Source organism: Myiozetetes cayanensis, unplaced genomic scaffold (assembly GCF_022539395.1).
Source record: "Myiozetetes cayanensis isolate MyiCay16 unplaced genomic scaffold, myiCay2020 scf21, whole genome shotgun sequence".
NCBI classification, from domain to species: domain Eukaryota; kingdom Metazoa; phylum Chordata; class Aves; order Passeriformes; family Tyrannidae; genus Myiozetetes; species Myiozetetes cayanensis.
Genome location: NW_026087423.1, coordinates 13,903,410 through 13,921,398, shown reverse-complemented (window position 1 = coordinate 13,921,398; position 17,989 = coordinate 13,903,410). Strand labels below are relative to the sequence as shown.

The 17,989-nt window shown below is 48.2% G+C and overlaps 2 protein-coding genes across 4 annotated transcripts in view; one reads left to right on the top strand and one right to left on the bottom strand.

Annotated features, from left to right (window-relative positions):
• Positions 1-3,452: 3,452 nt before the first annotated feature.
• CLDN5 (claudin 5) lies at positions 3,453-7,005 on the bottom strand. Its single transcript, XM_050318741.1, has one exon. The coding sequence runs from the start codon at positions 6,941-6,943 to the stop codon at positions 6,293-6,295; it is 651 nt and encodes a 216-aa protein (XP_050174698.1). The 5' UTR covers positions 6,944-7,005; the 3' UTR covers positions 3,453-6,292.
• A 9,292-nt stretch (positions 7,006-16,297) lies between these two features.
• LOC126641773 (septin-2) overlaps positions 16,298-17,989 on the top strand; it is a 32,779-nt gene continuing 31,087 nt past the window's right edge. For 2 of the 3 annotated variants that reach the window (XM_050318830.1, XM_050318832.1), the window contains exon 1: positions 16,298-16,426. The gene's annotated coding sequence lies outside the window, so the exon portion shown is untranslated. Of the gene's footprint in view, positions 16,427-17,047; positions 17,067-17,989 lie in introns of those variants that run through there. The other variant, XM_050318833.1, reaches the window with a different exon arrangement.

Genomic DNA, 17,989 nt, shown 5'->3' with positions numbered 1-17,989 from the left:
AAGATTGCTGTTATAATTGGAAACTGTTAAAGGTTTTGTAGCTGGGGCTAAAGGTTATCCAGGCTGCTGCAGCAGATATCCTAATTCTAACAAAAGATACACAGTAAGGACAGAACATGAAAACTGGAAGAGTAATCTAAAAATACACACGGTGCAGGAATTCTGCCGTGCTAGGCACTTGTTAGCCCTGATAAGAACTGATTGTTGGTTTTTTCCCCCATCCCTCAAATATGTGAAGCTATACTGAAAGTGAATTGTACCATTTTGAGCTTTCACATATGCTCTTGTCAAGAAGTGCCTATTTTTCTTTCCTGAATGATCTTTTGTGCCCAAGCCTAAATTCTCTAAGGGTTTAACCTTCTGTGGAAGTGTTCTGATAACAAATACAGTTAATGTTAATGAGTTGTGTATGAGTGTAACAGAGAGGGATGGATTCAGCTCAGAACGTGTCTGAGAGTGGGAATAGAGCCCACAGGTACCCACATGTGGTCAGATTAACTGTCACAGTTCCTGGTAAGAGATCAAGAGGAATGCCACTCTGGGCTCTGTCAGATAACCTGCTTTGGCTGAAACTTTAGGACAGACGTAGCTGAAATCCAAAGTGCAAACTACTTTTGCTACCAGATTAAAATTGTTGTTGTAGGATCTGGTTTTGTGCATCTCCTAGCTTTTAGTGCATTTGTTCAACCCATGGAAATCTTCTGCTTATCTTAAAAAAAATGTTCATTCTAGCACAGCTGGTGCTAGGATGTGTAAGACCTAAGATGTGCCCACGTGGAACATTTGCAGGACACAGCCGGTGATGCACAGGGTGTTACAACTGGCACCGAGTTCACAGCTTGCTCACTGGATCTGAGTCACTCTTGAGGGGGTTATCTGCTGTTTGCCTGGAAAAATCAGGTATTTTAAACATTTACTTTTGTTCTCCACTGTAAATAAACACGAGCTGGCTTCATCTCGCTTGCTGTGTTTGTGTACACCAGAGCTCCTCCCTGAGTCCTGCAAACTGCCGGACTGGAGGATCCACCAGGAGGGAACCTCCCTGCATTTGGAGCTGAGGTGTAGGAAGGGATGGATCCACCACTACTGCTGGCCATAACAGCACTGAGGCACTTCAGCCTGCCTAAACCAAGCCTATTTTGCCCCAGAGAAATTGTAACTTGTGTGAATGACGTGTCAGCTGGGCCTCGGGAACACCCTGTACCTGCTCTGAATGCCCTGCCAGCTGCTGCCAGGGCTTTAGTCAGTGTGAGCGTCCCTGGCCATTCAGGATGCTCTGAGGAGTTTCAAAGGACAAAATGCAGCTTATTTTATGTTCTGCCTGGTTTTCTAGTTGGTCAAAGTCCTTTTGTACTGTTCTGTCCTGGGTATTGGAGGTGGTCTTGTCATTTACTCTCCTTTATTGATGTAATGAGATTTGTGTGCCTTGCTGAAAAGGCTGTAGGTTGTGGAGCAAGGTGTGGTTTTCCTTTTTTTCCTTTTGTAGACTGAAACCAAAACAGCAGATAGTGGTTTCGAGGCCTGCTCTTTGCTTTGGTTAGTGCTGTAGGTACAGTTCCCCATGCTGTATGATCCCATTGTTCTCAAATCAAGAAGCCAAAGGCAGTACTTCAGTAAATGTATCAATTAACTCTATTCAGGATGTTTAACATCCAAGCTCATCCATATGTTCATCTTTTATGTAACTTTTAAAACAGACTGTGATGCTAAGAAAAAGCAAAGGTGAAGCAAGGCTTGTATATCCAAGCAACTGCAGAGCCCCCACTGTTGCCATGGGAGGTTTTATCGGTGACGCAGGGGTTGAAATTGTCCTTTTCTTACAACCGAAGGTTGTAGTGGGGAGAAGGGGTTTCCAAACAGAGAGCCTGTTCCTGCAGAGAGTCAGCAAGAACAGTCTGGAGCAGTCACACGCACAGACACACACAAAGGTTTGATCTGAGTAAGAGTGACAGGACTCGGTTATTTCCAAAATATAAATACGAGACCCTCTTGAGGCTCTGCTTTTGGACTGATTTGTCCTATCACAATCAGGCCACAGATAACAAAGGCAGTATTTGTCCTGGATTCATCTGCCCTCTCCCAATTAATCTAATACAGCAGGAATATTTGCTGTCTCTTACCAAGCAGACTTATAAAAGCAAATCCTCAAACACGTGTACTTAATTAATGATTTTCTTCTTCAGTACACACACAAAAAGGGATGCATTGTGGGTACCATCTGATGCTGAACACTGCATTAAGAGATATTGCTGAACATATGCATGAATATGGCACTTACATGTGGCATGTGGCTTCTGACAGGCAGGATTCTCTTTTAGCATTACAGAGAGATGAATCAGTCAGGATGAGACCTGCATTTGGGGTTTGAAAGATGGCCAAGGAAAAAGAACAAATTCCTTGCATAATATTTGATCAGAGAATAGATTTTAAATAAAAATCTGGAGTTACACAGCTCTCTCACTTCTAGAGTAAAATGTTTCAGTATGTTCTAAAGAGCAGATGCCCAACAAACATCTTTGTGCAGGAAAAGGAAACATTTCCTTAAACATCCTGCAGCAAACGTGACTGATTGAGCTTCCTTTTCCCTCTGCCTGTTGCATTTCCCTTCTTTGCACAGACAGGATCTAACCAGATCTGCAGGGTATGAACTGCAGGTTATTTCAAATTCATAACTATGAAATGGTTCGTTTAGCAGGACAAAGGCCAAGCCCACAGACACCCCTTTTCCAGCTCAGCATGTGCCTAGCAATGGGAGGGTGGCAAGGAGCTTTTGTTAATCTCAACCCAGCTGGCAAGAATGCTGCAAAATGAAGGCTTTGAAGATGTTTTTTTCTTCATTTTTAAAGCTACAGTTTGTTAGAAAAGCTTGAAATTCTTGCAAAAAAAAAATCTGCAAAATATTGAAAATCCTCCCTGGCAATCAAGTAACTTAGGCAAATTTCTCCACTAGCAATTAGTCTGGACAGTTTCCTTTAGCAGTCATTATTTTTGCAGGTTCAGTTCTACTGCATCGGTGAAAATGTTTGTCCCCAGCTTGAATACACTTTTCAAAAAAAATAAATGGTTGGCAGAAAGGATTAGGGTATTGGTCAGGTTGGGGCCGATCCAAGCAGCAGCAGGATTTTTTTTCCTTTTAGTTTAAACGAGTAGGAATTGAAAGCTTAAAAAGCTTCATGCTTAGAGCTGTTCTGAAAATAGCTGGGGCTCACACTCCACTTCCCAATGTGCTCACATCACAAGACCAGCTGCTGCTCCTTGCTCTCTTTTGTCTGGAGCTGCAGTGGAGAGCTGAGATGCTGCCTGCCCTGCGAGGGAGCAGTCCTTTCTTCTCCCCCACAGGTGGCCCAGCTCTCCCCTCAAAGGTTGCCCTTTGGGCACCAACATCACACCCCATCTTCTGAGGCCAGACAATCCAGCGTCTTCCACAAAAAAACAGCAACCCTGCTCAGGGATTGGTTTACGTGGTTTTATTTTTATGAGAAAACATAAATACAAAATAAAAATAGTAAACAAGTGCTATAGACTTTTCATTGGCCTGATCCTGAGCAGTTCCAAGCTTTTAAGTTCAGATCTAGGTCTTTGCTCTTAGAAAACAAATCACAGGGAAAACCAGCTGACTTTTACTCTGAGCTAGAGATATCAGTAACAGTAACATCTGGGTTATCTTGTAAAGCACAGCAACAACTAAGAAGGATGAGATTAAATATAAAAACATTTTTAAAAATGGGCCCCACTTCCTGCAAGTATTGTTGGGCGCTGCCCCACTGACCTCAGCAAAACCTCGTTACAGCAGCAGTGAGTTGTTTTGGCAGGGTGACGCTGTGCCTGGTGGCACATGCACAGGCAGCACTGGCTTCTTCCAAGAGCTCTTGGGTAATTGGTTCAGATTTGGGTTCTAAGAGGACCCAGCTCTGCTGTGACACAAAGCCACGTATCAAGAAGTTTGGCTTGTTGAAGAAAATTCCCTTCGAAGGTGTGGGTTTCCCTCCCTCTACCAAAGACACCGGTTTTGATCTGATTTGAAATTCTAGTGCTGCACTGTCCAGAAAGATCTAATCTTTTGGACAGACCCCAAACTCTGCAGCACTTCTGAAGGCTCTGCTCTACAGAGACATGCACACATGTCTGTCAGTGGGGTTCAGTTCTTTAACTGGAGACCAGAGGGAGGTCCAGGACTTGGGCTGATGTCTGCTAGACATCAGAGAGCTCTGAGCGAGGGTGCAGTGTGTCTGTGGGCTGGGTGACAAATACAGCTGGACGTTAGCATTTAAAGTAAAAACAAAGTAATCATGAAACAAATAAAGGCACCAAACCACACAGCAAGCCAACTTTGGTAGATTTCTTGCAAAATATATGCATTTAAATACATTTTTACAAGGTTTACAAGGTTACACTGTTTAAAAAAGTTGCAATGATGAAATATGGATTATTTCATTCTTGTACCAAAACTACATATCACATCATAACAAAAATATTACGGCTTTTATTTAAATGCAGACAGTATAAAAACCGCACCTCTTTATAGAAAAAAACTAATTGTAGATGTATTGCTCTGCTTTTGTATTCTCTGATGGGCTCAGACCCTGCTATTTATGTGTTTAAAAACTGAAAGCAGTTATCTTTAAAAGGGTAAATTGTGCTCAATATTCAACATCACAATTTGCAGGGGCAAGGCTTTAGTCTCTCATTCTGGTCTGTGAACATGTTGATACCCCTGGGGTTTTAAGTTTGCTAAGCAAGGCAGGAACACAGTCCATGTAAATCTGTCGCAGCCCCACAGTTATGGTTAGTCCACAAGTCTTGGAGATATCAGAAAGATAAGAGTTAATGCTCAGGTCAGGTGTGCACTGTACTGCTACAGGACTGTGAGGGACCCGTGAGGTTGTAGTGTTGTGTTCTGAGGAACATAAACAGCACATTTCCTCGCTGACTCTTGGCAGAAATCTCCTTATGGCAATGCAGATGCTGCCACGGGCGGTAGCAGGATCCTGTGTTGATCTAAAGTAACTCGTGTGGAGGAGTATCACACATCCCCCTAACCCCTCCCTTGAAAAACGTTTGTCTCTGCAGCGTAAAATGGAAAAGAGTAAGCTGGTATTCCAGGCTGTGGTGAATTTCAGCAGCTGTTGAGCTCAGAAAATCAGGAGTAATGTTACCCAATGCATCTTCCTTCCAGTCTGCAGAGCATTACCAGGCAATGCACAGGAGTGCAGAGCTGTGAGAGCCAGCACTTCACATCTCCTGATCAGCTGACAAAGTCTCAGTCAAGATATTTTTGGTAAAATTCTTCTAGCAATTTTTTGCTTGATTTGGTAAATGCAGGAAAGCACGTGTTAACAAAATCATGGTGGGGAGCCAACCAAGTGCACGTCCAACTGAGCACACAATTCAGAATTGGCAGCAAGCGGGGCTTGGCAGGAAGGCCACAAAAGCATCATCCCTCCCAACCATCAGTATCTGGGGCAACTTTTGTGCTTCCAGTCTCCTGTAGTGCGGATGAGAGGAGCAGAGACCCTGCTCGAGCCAGGACATACGGTGATATCCCAGAGCTCTGATTCTAGGCCTCGGATAATTCTGGCAATGAGTTCATATTCAAGTAAAAACAGAACATAAGCTGATGGAGGAGAGGGGATGAAGAACCTCAAGGGCAACCTGGTGTAATCTGCTCTGTATTCCACTAAAGGACAGCAACTACCTGAAAGCTCAAGGTCTCAAAGACACACAGACCACTGTACTTCTCCGAGGGACTGAAACAAATGCAGAGAGTCAAATACCTTTCTCCAAACAGCCTATGTGATTAAGGATCAAGGTTAGTGACAAGCTTTGGACAGGATCCCTAGTTTAGTTGCCCAAACAGAAGATCGAAACCCCCCTACTCGGTTAAAGTCCCACCGGGAACTGCCAGGCTTTCAGGAGGGAGAACGCCGATGGGAAGCTCCTGCTGGACGACCGCGCACACCCGATGCCGGTCCCGGCAGCCGAGAGGCACGGGCAGCGAGAGCGGGCGGTGAAATACTCACGAGTGTGGGGCATCGCCGAGGCAGGGCTGGGAGCGGGAGCCGCGCGGGGCGTCCCGGTGATGCCCGCTCGGCTCCCCGGACCGCTCGGCTCCCCGGGCCGGGGACGCGCTGCCCGCAGCGGAGCGGCCGGACCCGCCGGGCGCTGCCCTGCCCGGGGCCGCCGCTTCACGGGGGTCCCCGTCGGGAAGAGCCTCCAGGCAGGGGAGCGCTGGCGCTGCCGGCCCGCGGCCGTGTGTCCGTGCCCCGCGGGGCCGAGAGCGGGCCGGCCCCGCTCAGACGTAGTTCTTCTTGTCGTACTCGCCGTTGGACGTGGGCCGCCGCGGCGCCGAGTACTTGACGGGGAAGGAGGTCTCGTCGCGCTGGGAGCAGGAGCAGCAGCAGATGAGGCAGCCCCCGAAGAGCAGCAGCGCCGTGGCCGCCCAGCCGATGTAGAGCGCGGCCCCCATCTCCCGCTTCTGGGACGGCGGCACCGTGGGGTCGTAGAAGTCGCTGATGACGATGTTGGCGAACCAGCAGAGCGGGACGAGCACCAGGACCCCGCAGAGGATGTAGATGGCTCCGCCGGCGATCACGATGCGGGACTTCATCTTGCCGGGCCGGATGCAGTTGGTGCACTGCGCGCCCACCACGGTCACCATCAGTGCCACCAGCCCCAGCAGCGCCACGATGACGGTGAGCGCCCGGCCCGCCTGCACCTCGGCCGGCAGCGCCAGGATGGAGTCGTACACCTTGCACTGCATCTGCCCCGTGCTCTGCACCACGCAGTTCATCCACAGCCCTTCCCAGATGGTCTGCGCCACCACGATGTTCACGTCGATGAAGGCCGACACCTGCCACATGGGCAGCCCGCAGGCCAGGATCACCCCCACCCAGCCCAGGATGCCCAGCCCCAGCCCCAGAATCTCCAGCGCCGCCGAAGTCATGGTGCTGCCAGCGCTGCCCCGGGGGCTCGGCAGGAAGGACGGGAGCGGCTGCGCTGCGCTCCGCGGGCGCTGCCGAGCGGGCTCTGAGCGCCGCGGCCGCGGGCAGCGCTATTTGAGGGGCCGCGGGGCGCCCGCCCTCCGCCCCCGGCCCGGCCCTGCCCTGCCCTGCCGGGCAGCACCGCCCGCCCCGGGGCACTCCCGGGGCCGGGGGGGCTGCGGAGCTCCCTCCTGCCCGGGGGGTCCCGCCGCAGCCGGGAACTCGTCCCTCTGCTCGCCCCGGCCCCCTGCTCCGGGAGGAGCTCGCAGGGACGCTGCCCGCTCCCAGTTACGCGTGGGGCTGCAGGCATCCCTTCACGGAGTTCATCTGCTCGAATTCCTTTCAGTGCCGTTATCTGCGTATTTCCTATTTACTGATAAAGTCCGCAGCCAGACCTTCGGAGAGGTTTTTCCCCAGCGCAGGCACCCAGCAGTGGAAGTCCTGGTTATCAGAGTCTAATTGATCATTTCCCAGAACACCAAGTGTACTGACTGACCTGCACAGCTTTCTCCTGCACACTGTGACAGGCAAAAGTTGAAAAAGCATCACCAAACAGATTTCACAGATTATTCTGAGTTGGAAGGAACCCACAAGGATCATCGAGTCCAGCTCTTAAGTGAATAGCCCATACAGGGATTGAACCCACAACCATGATACTATCATAGGTCTATAGTGGAAGACAGACAAGCCCCACTAATTCTGACAGGAAAAATACCTTCAAAATACATTTTTTAACTAATTAGTCTCATATTCTCTACTTAAGTGAGACTTAGATAAATAAAATACTGTGGCATTTGCCTACACGTTTGCTGATATTTCTAATGTTGCTCTTCCAGAATAAAATATTCACCTACAGTGCTTAGGAACCACCCTGAAAATGGAAGAGCTTTGAATATGGGATCTGCATGTCACCTGTCAGTACCAGCAGACAGATTCTCAGTTTGGTCCCTGAAGAATAATTGCTCTTAGCTTACACCAGGTGTGAAACTGTTTTTTTTTTCTGATATTGGAGCCAAGAGCAAAGCATACCATTTAAATATGTCACCACAAAGATTCCAAACTTGACTTTACTCTTTTAATAGCTGGAGACGCTGGAATCTTTATGGTATGTCGGTGAGTTATGTGCCCATATCAAAAAGGGTGTATTTGTAAGAGGTTTCATCGTGGGGCCATGCAGACATTGTTAATTGCTACAGTCTCTTCATGGACCACTGGTGTTTTGGATTGCTCCCTGCAGTCAACAGCAGCTCACAGCCCCCCGGGCTGGCAGCGATGTTTGCCTGTGAATGTAACACTGCTGCTGTGTTAGTGCAGCAGAAACAGAACCCGCTCCACAGCTGCCTCACAGCACTCACAGATGTTCACTCACTGTGCCCCAGTGCTTTCCACTGGGTGTCCTGAGAAAGGCTTGTTTTGATTGCAGTAAGTTTTAAATGTTTTGGACAAAACCGAAAGTTATGTTCACACTGACTTTTGAATTGGTTTGGCTTTTGGTGGATTTAGTTTCAGTTAGCCCAAAGTACCCTTCTAGCGTAGAGGAGATTGCAGAGTTTGCAAATAACACGTTTCCTGCCCCTACATAAGTGGTTTTCTCTGTTGCACAGTAACTTACAGCATGTATTGTGGCATGCAGAGGTTTGTGATGGAAATCTTGAGACTGATATGAGTGCAGCGTGAATGGAAAAGTCCCCGTGCGAAGCAGAAGCGGCAGAAGAAAGGATAAGCCAAGGTTACAGGAGTCACATGGATTGCCAGCTGAGGATGTGACTGCTGAGGTGACACGGAGCAGTGCCCTGAGTACATCCTGAGTGGTGACTTTCTGCAGAAGCCCCTGGCATAGTAACAGGAGGATGACAACAAGGTCACAGTACACTGCGTATGGCCTTCCACTTCTTTTTTTTTCCCAACCAGAAGACAAACTTTTAGCCACAAGACACCCAAAGAAAGGAAACAAAAGAACCATCAGCAGCTTTGTGGACTGTGGTGTAGGACATGCAGAACCATGACAGCTGCAGCCTTCCATTGATTATCTCTGCATGAGGAGCTGTAAACATTTCTAGCATGGAAAATGTCTTCCTAACAAAGACTGCCTGGCAAACGGAGTTCAGAGGATTTATCTCCTCTTCTAGCTGTATATGAAATACATACAGTTTACTGCAGTTATTCAAAACTGCAAATTCCAGTGTGCAAGTCCAGGAGGAATGTGTGACTGGGGCTGTGCAGTCTGTCAAACTGAGGCTGCTTACAATCACTCAGAAGAGTCCCTGGTGTCAGGGAGGGGAGAATGTGCAAAAGAAGCATCCACAGAGACAGAGATGTCTCAGAGGTGAACAGGAAGAAACCCAGAACACAGACTGAAACAGAATAACATCTGTATTTATGATGATAATCATGATTATATAGAAAACGGCAAAGAAGAACAATTAAGAAAGGGGTGAGAAATGCCAGTTATCTTAGCCCTCAAGCACAGGAAAGCCCCACCCTTGCCACTTGCCCAGAGCACGGAACTCCGAGTTTCCTCCGATAGATGGCTTGTGCCGGCCGGGAGGCACCGACGGGGCCAGTGCAGCTGCCCAGTCTTGGGGCTGAGAAGGGAAACTGCTGCAAGGCTTGTTTTACCTCTGCAGCCCTCACCCCACCTTTCCTTGCTACCTGTAACCCAGCAACCGATTCCTACAAATCACTTAATCCAAGGCAATTATTTCTCTGGGGAAATGCATGCCTAATAATCACACAGCAACTGGACTTTTCTGCTTACAGGCATTTCCAGTGCTGGTATGTCACCTTTGTCTGTTTGTTCCTTTTCCTTACCCCAGCTATTAGCTTTTATCCTGGTTACTGGCAAGAACCTCCATTTTAATTACTCTGTTCCCTGATCCCAAACGTCTGTTGCACAGACTACCTTGAATGAGACCGTGGGTGCAAGGTGCTCACAGGTCTGCTCACTTGACTTACTGGTACCTTGCCTGGCACAGCTGCTGGGGGCCTGAGGACCCCATCAGCTTCAGCACATCGTGCTGTCTGATGGCTGTTAATGTCACAACACTGAGAATTAAACTCTCAGAAATGAAAGGGTCTGTTTCTTAAAAGGAAACACACATCAGCATGATGTTTTACTTGGGATGGTAAGTAAAGGAAATCGCTACTTGTAAGTTAAATCCTTGCTGCAAAAGTCTGGATTCCTTTGAACTCCAAAGCACAATGTTCTTGCAGCAAAGTAACTCTAACAAATGACCATTCATGTAATTCCACCTATTTCTGCTCCAGCTATGTATTAATTACATTATTCTGGGGGGATGCTGAGGGGGCTTTACAGCCCGTGCAAATGGGCGGAAGCGGCATTCAAGCTGAGAACAATTGCACGGGAGCCATGCTATAGCAAGAAGGGCTTTGGGATTAGAGGTGATTGTGCTTTTGCTCTTTTCCTGACATAATCAGGACAAATACGAGGCACAGAGTTACTGGGAGGGCTGCTAAGGGGGGTCCAGGCTCTCCCCAGCATTGCTTGTGCTGGGGCACGAACCCTGTCCCGTGGGCAGAAGGGCTGTGCTCAGCCCTCCAGGCTTGCCAGGGCTGTGCTCAGCCCCAAGGCATCCCACCAGCAGTGCTGGGATAGATTTGCCTTTGGGCACCTGAAATGCAGTCTGCATGCTTGGTTTATACCTTCTGGAGTGTCCCTTACCCAAGTGTTTCTACTCTTTCTCATCCTGAAAATATTAAACATCTAGAAGGCAGAGAGGAAAATGACATTCAGGATCAATCTTATGCACAAACCTAGTATTGTTTGTGTGAACAAGATGGAGTATGAGTCAAAGGATTAATTGAAAGCCCAGTGATCTCGAGACAGCTTACCATAACTTTTGGATCAGACATAAGCAAAGGTGAAGAATTAGGAATCCTATTAGAGATTGATTTTGTGCCATATTTTGTATTCTAATTAATGCTGAAATAAAGGCAAGGAGATTTACAAATACAGAGTGGTTAGGCAAGGGCTGTTCTTTATTTAGAAAGCTTGAGGTTTCTCAGTGAAGATTACTTCTTTCTGAATTATCCTTTAAACTCTAACTCTTTTCCCAAGAGAAGAGATTTAGTTGGAGTTTGAGTGCACATTCCACAGTAAGATAGGGCTCCAGGAAGTTCTTGCATGTCAGCAGTGCCAGTGTGTCTTCAGACCAGTGTTACACATTAGGAGACTGGCACACAGGGATGAGTCCTTGTCAAATGAGCAGGTTATTACAAAAGGAAAGCGCACAATTTCACCACAGGACTTATTTAAAGATCTTTTATTTTGGAAACAAGCAGAAGTGGTGAACATGAAATTGTTACTTCCTCTTTTAGATCATCTTTTGAGCAAAGAGAAACAGTGATTTAAAAGTCAGGCCAGGATTTTGCAAGAGGAACCAGTAGAGCTCAATGAGTGGTGCTAATGATGAATCCAACACTTTTTTTAGTACAAGTGTTGCTGCTGCCCTTCAGGATTGAGAATTGGGTGCCCACGCTGCTGTTCCCCTCAGTGGTGATGTGACAAGGCTCGGGTAAAAGGAAAGAAGGAAACAGATATATAGTTGGGAAAATAGTGAAAGAGGTGATAAACCTGCTTCCAGCATTCATGGATTTGCTGCATATCCCTTCCCAACCAGCTGGCCCAGCCCTGTTTTACACACACCCTCTGCCTGGAGGCAGCCAGGAGCCTGGGTCTGGCTGGGCCATGCGTGGTGGGGATCCTGAGACAGCCTTACAGCACTTTCCTCACATAAGGAGGGAATTCATTGTGCTAAACCATCATCAGAACTAAGTTCCGCATCTTCCTACCTGAATTCCTCTACACACAAGTTTCTTGATCAGCATTTGAAGCTTCCCAATGCTGGAATTGATCCTCCTGTCTCTGTGTGTTATTAAAGCATGCCCTGATGGGAGCGTTTCCCATCACCCTGGTCAGGACCAGCTGGGCTGCACTGGTGAGGAGCTGTGCACCCACCCCTTCAGCACCTTGTTTCCTCAATTTAGCTTTCCAGAGAACACTGCAGTGTCACTGACAGCCATAACTCTGTGTTAATGGTGTTCCAGGACAGCTGATATGGTGAATGAGAGCCCTTTCCCAAAGCTTAGAATGTCACATCTGCAGGTGGGCATAAAAGGTTTGATCATCCTGCTCATCAAAAGATCACTGAATATGCTCAGGCCATGCCACTGGAATAGTTCTCTTTAATGCTATGGACAGCTCTTGGGAATGTATTAAAGCCTGGATAGGTGGGAAGTGTGTGGGGGGGAATGGGAATATAAATTTTTTCATGCCTAATGCTCCATCCTACCTCACCTTTCCTTCAGGAGAGCTGCAGGCTAATTTTGTCCCCTCCAGAGTTTGCCTCCTTCCACAGACTGTAGTGTTCCAGCATCCTGGCAATCTCTGTCCCATGTAATTCTTGGGAAATCACATGATGCTTGACATACAGGTGTCAGTCTGTAAACAACAAGTCAGCAAGGACCAGTGCCATTGTTTTAAATACACACTGCAAATGTTGGAAGGAATTAGTAAAGACATGACCATGAAGTTACTGAAACCCATTCAGGGTTAGTGATGGGAAAGGTACTACATTGATATTGTGTCCCAGGAAATCTGCATTCCTGAGAACACCTGGCAGGTTTGGCACATCTCCTCTCATTGTGAGGGATTTCTTCTCAGCAGTGCTGTCCCTATTCTTAACAAGACATGTCTGAGACAAGCCCTGTTCTGGGGAAAAACGTGCATCTGTCTTGTCAATCATGACTTCCTTCCTAAAAGTGACCGTGGTTACCAGTAAGAGGAAAGTATGGCTGTCACTGGGGAAAAGATGTAAAACTAACACTGGAGAGTATTTGTAGGTTCTTTTTACTGCTTCTTCATTGCCATAGGTAACATCTTGAAAAGGAGGGTTTGAACATGCTTGTCAATGCAAAAGAAACACTTCTGTCCCCCTGAGACTGCTGTAAGTCAAACATAATCTTCATTTCCTGGAGCGTGTCACTAAAAGTGAGGTTTGGGGGTTCTTTTTGCAGCAAGGGAAAATACTTATCTGTTGCAGATTTTCTTACAGATTTCTAAATAACTTGTAAAGTAGCTTGTGTCAATAAATCCTGGTACATCCACAGATAGTGGCTTCCTGTTTGTGCCCTGCCAGAGCTCCAGCTCAGAGCTGAGGGCTTCAAAAGGGCTCAGCAGAGCTGAGCTTTCCGTGGGCCTGATATTTCTGATTGCTGATGCAGCACTTCTGTAAAAACACAGAAAATCTGAGATGTTAGAGTGGTTCTTCCTGCTAGTGATTCCATAGATAAAGCCCTACACAGAAGAGCATTTTGATCCAATCAGCAGTTTCCCAAATATGAACAGACAATGGGAAGTTTGCCCTTAAATTTCTGTCTATCAGCACACCCAAATCCTAACAATTAACAGGGAGTATCTATGTTACTGGGTCTGACATGCACTACTTTTTTCTCTGGTAATCCTTTAACAGAGGATGTCACCTACAGTATGCAGCTCTTGCATATTTATTTTGGAAAGGTTTGGACCTGGAGCCATGGACTATAACTTGGCAAAGCACACACAGATATTCTGAACCAAACAAACTGAAACCTTATGGAAATGAAAAGAATTTATGCATATGGATAAGAAGAAGTAGTTTAATCAGGACTTGAGTAATTTTATCTCCAGGGAGGATTGGGAGAGTTCAAGATGCTCAGTGTCTTACAGTAGTGGGCCAATATCTTCATGAATTGCTTTTGTAGTGCAGTCATCAAAGCAATCACACAAAATTTTAGGTTTAACTTCAAACATTCAGCTATGTGAGGAACAGACTGAATTAAAAGATAAGTTAAAAGGTATCCTACAGCTCGAAAAAGACAGTTTTATTTTGTCTAAGCAGCATAATTTTTTTTTCTTTAATGTAAAAGAAATAATGCCAAGGAACGTGGAGTTGTTTTATCTATTAAAACTCAATCTAGTTTTCAGTTATATGCTTATATTTATTTTATTATAATCAGTAAGACACCATTTTCTCTGGTAGGGACCAGAACAAAAGACAGGTAGTATCTTTTGCTGAATGGATGAGGTATTTCTAACTTGCTAAGATGTGACTCCACACAAAGTTAATATTTGAATTCAAGGAAGGACTTTGTGCTTTTGATAATGTAAACCCAGATGTATCAGGAACTTTTATAAAAGGCATTGGAACTTCCAAGGGAAGAATTAAACAAAATTCTTTTAGAAATAATAATTCTGGGAATGAGTGATTCACAGTCACTGCTGTTCACAGCATGAACTTTTCTAGACTGTTTAATCATTTAGGAAGAACAGTCTCCAATAGAGCCATTTCTTCTGTTTGCACCTCTGCTAATACTGGGGTGAGAAGCCAGGGACATGCAGGACGTGTTTTGTGGGCCTGCATTTGCGGTAGGGCTCTGCAGTTCTCAGCATTTCTTAGCCACACCCCCAAATAGTTCCAGTTCTGCTGCTTGGAGTTCCTACAATTGTGGTTCATAACGGGTCTCGTAACAGGTCACGAAAGTCACAAAAGCACATTTTCTCCAGGTGCATAGCACACTGTAACACTCACTGTCACAGGATGCTCTTTAATGCCAGGAGCTGAGATGGGTTCAAAAAGCAAGAAGAAAAATTCCTGGAAGACAGACCCACCGAGATAAACCCTCTGGCTCAGGAAGCTGCCGAGCTCCAGAGCGTCGGGAGGAAACAGGCACGGAGCTGCTTTTATCTGATCCTCAGCATCTGCTCCTGGGCCCTGCAGAGCAGGCTCTGCCTGGAGCTGACCTCTGCTCTTACCCCAGCTGCCCTTCCTTACATCACTGGCACAGTGGGATTTTTGAGGAGGACTGTGACTTCCCTGAACGTTCTGTGTGACAGCTGATCAGCAATCTGATCCAGCCATGGCCTGGGAAATCCACCCCTATTGCCTCAAGAATGGGCTGTTGAAATGACTGGAGGCTGTTTCACCCATTGCACTAAATCCTGCCACAGGAAAGGAGTGACAGTCATGGGATGGCACAGACTTCCACTTGACTCTGTGCTGATGGCAGTCTGTGGCTTGGCATTGTCTGTGTTAACATCATTTCTTCAGTGGGAGTTACCTGTAATAGCAGTGCACGTGTGCAAAACGTGTCCATCACAGTGTTATAATTTAGGGAAAGAAAAAACTGCCTTGGTTGTTCCTCTGGTGATAGTACAACACACCTGGATGGAAATCCATGGAGTAATTTTAAATAACACCTTAATTTCTAAAGAAGACTGAAATTCCATCTTTTAACTCCTCCAAGGACATGCTGCGTAACAGAACTCGGTGTTACAACATTACACTTTGTCCCAGGAAAGGGGACTTGGTTGTGCTTTTCTTTGGCTTTTATCTGGTTCTTACTCAGATGACATCAATGCACAGCTGATAATATGAGCACAACGTGAATTAGCAAATAATGCCACTCTGCCTTCAGCAGAATTTGTTTCACTTCCACGTTTTCCTGTTGTGAGCTGCAACTCTGTTTGCTTTATGGATGGAAATGCAGAAAAAACAGAAATGTGCTGCTTGGTGTTCAGAATTGTAAGTCAAAAGATTTGCTGCTGGGTCACACATACAAACTGCCCTCTGCAGAATGTGTGCATGGACTGCCAGGAACTTTCCTGGACACAGTTCCTGCAGGTGGAAGGTTGGAAAAAGCCTTCCCTGAACTGTTCTAGCTTAGACAGTGTTGAGTGTTTGAGCTGTGTAACAGTTTCCTGTGAGAAAGGGATTTATTTCTGTACTCTGACTGCAGGTATCACTGACACCCCGGGTTTGTCAGCTGGAGTCCCTCAGCGCCTTCAGCGATGACACTGAGCCCCAGGGAATGCTGTGAGGGAAGGGTATAGTGAGTAAAACAAGGACACTGGAACTTCTGCACAGTGTTTGGGAGAGAAATTCGCTCCCTGTGTGAATGAGCAGCTGAAAAGCAAGCAGCTGATGTTACACACAGCGTGACAGCCCAAAGCTGCATTTCCCCGTGGCTATTCTCCTACGACAGGGTTCGCACGGAGGGCAGATCACCAGCCCTGCTGCAGGCGGAGGCCCGTGCAGCCCGCGGCCCCGGGCAGGGCACAGGGCACAGGGCCCGGCCTGGGCAGTGGGCAGGGGGCAGTGGGCAGTGGGCAGGGGGCAGTGGGCAGGGGCAGAGCCCGGCCCGCTCCGCCGCAGCAGTGCCGGCTCCGCCGCGCCGGGCGGGGGCCGCTCCGTCCCTCCTCCCGCTGCTGCCGCGGGCCGGGCCGGGCCACAGAGCGGGGGGGTAGGCGGGCGCTCGGCCGCGGTGCCGTGTGGGACACGGGCGGATCGCGGCCTGGCGGGCGCGGCGGAGCGGCCACAGGCGGAGGGCTCGGGGTCGGGGCTGAGGGCTCAGCGCTGAGGGCTCCGGGCTGAGGGCCCAGCGCTCAGGTGAGAGCGGGGAACGGGCCCGGCGCGGCCTCCGCCCGCACAGCGCCGCGGGGTCGGCCCGGGCGGGGCCGGTTAGTGCCGCCGGTGCGGGGAGGGAGGAGCCGCGGGGCTGGGGCCCCGATCCGCGCCCGCCTCGGGCCGCAGTCACCGTGAGCGGTGGCACGGCCCTGGCGCGGGGCTGCCCGGCCTGCTGCGGCCGGGGATGGAGCTCCTGGGCTGGCTCCAGGCCGGCCGGGGATGGAGCTCCGGGGATGGAGCTCCTGGGCTGGCTCCAGGCCGGCCAGGGATGGAGCTCCGGGGATGGAGCTCCTGGGCTGGCTCCAGGCCGGCCAGGGATGGAGCTCCGGGGATGGAGCTCCTGGGCTGGCTCCAGGCCGGCCGGGGATGGAGCTCCGGGGATGGAGCTCCTGGGCTGGCTCCAGGCCGGCCGCGGCGGGAGCGGGCAGTGCTGCCCAGGGGGCACAGCCGCGGGGCCGCGGGCGGGCACACACCCGGCCACCGCTTTGCTGTTTACGTTTGGTTCTGTTCAGTCTTTCATTATTGTTCACGTGCAGGTCGGAGGCTCCATGGTGTCACGGGACTTAGGCGTGATTTGGAAGTGATTTAAAATACAAACTTATCAGTTTGCTGTGCGTTGCCAGTATGTACACACAACTGTACCTAAATTCTGTGGGTGCGAGGCAGAGCTACTTGTGTTCTGATGAGTGAGTGTGGCTAATATGTTTGGTTTTTTCGTCTGAAAAAGTCCCTGCTTTTCATGTTTTCAGGTCTGTTTCACAGTAATTTTCTGACACAGTAACTGCAAAAATACCGTCAAAAGCTGCCTGCACAGGAAGCACATCATCCTAAGGCTGATCGTTAATGAGAACAGTATCACTGCCTCCTTTGTGCTTTCTAAGTAACTGTGTTCACTGATATAACAGCAAGGAAAGAAGATGTCTAGAGTACTATGTTACTGTTGAAATGGAACTTTAAATAAAATGTTTAGAATCAGAGCTTTAGATTCATGCATTGCTTTTTCCCGAGCAGTGCTCACACAGGTGGGTCTCCCTAACTTGCCCGGTCCTTGCTCCTCGTGCTGTGCGTGTGCTGGGAAGTCACAGGCATGTTCCAGGTTTTGATGCATTCCCAGTAATAATCTGTGTGGAGTGTCCCTGGCTCAAATCCAGCACCAGAGTGAAGTCTGTGGGACTTGTGAGCACTGAGCTCTAGTGCAGAGCCAGAGCAGTGGCTCATGCTTGGGGTGGTCTGTCTGCAAAGGTCACAGCTGAGTTGTGGCATTTGCTGTCAATTCTGTACTTGGTGAAAACGATGCAGTCATTTTCCTGAGTGAGAGCAATGCAGAATGGCTAATGTTTAAAAGAGAATTCCTTCAGTTGGTAACACCTGTTTCTGATGAGGAAAATGAAATCATCAGTGATTGTTGATTCAGGGGGAGTGATGGGGAGGGGTTTCCCCCCCCTCAGAGATGAGGATGTGTCAGGAACAAAGCAAGGCACACAGAACAGGCTCTGCTGGACACACTTGTTTGGTAGAATTCAGTGATTCACACAACTTGAATGA

Excerpts from the sequence above, each read along its gene's own strand:
- CLDN5 (XM_050318741.1), bottom strand. The coding sequence starts at position 6,943 with ATGACTTCGGCGGCGCTGGAGATTCTGGGGCTGGGGCTGGGCATCCTG.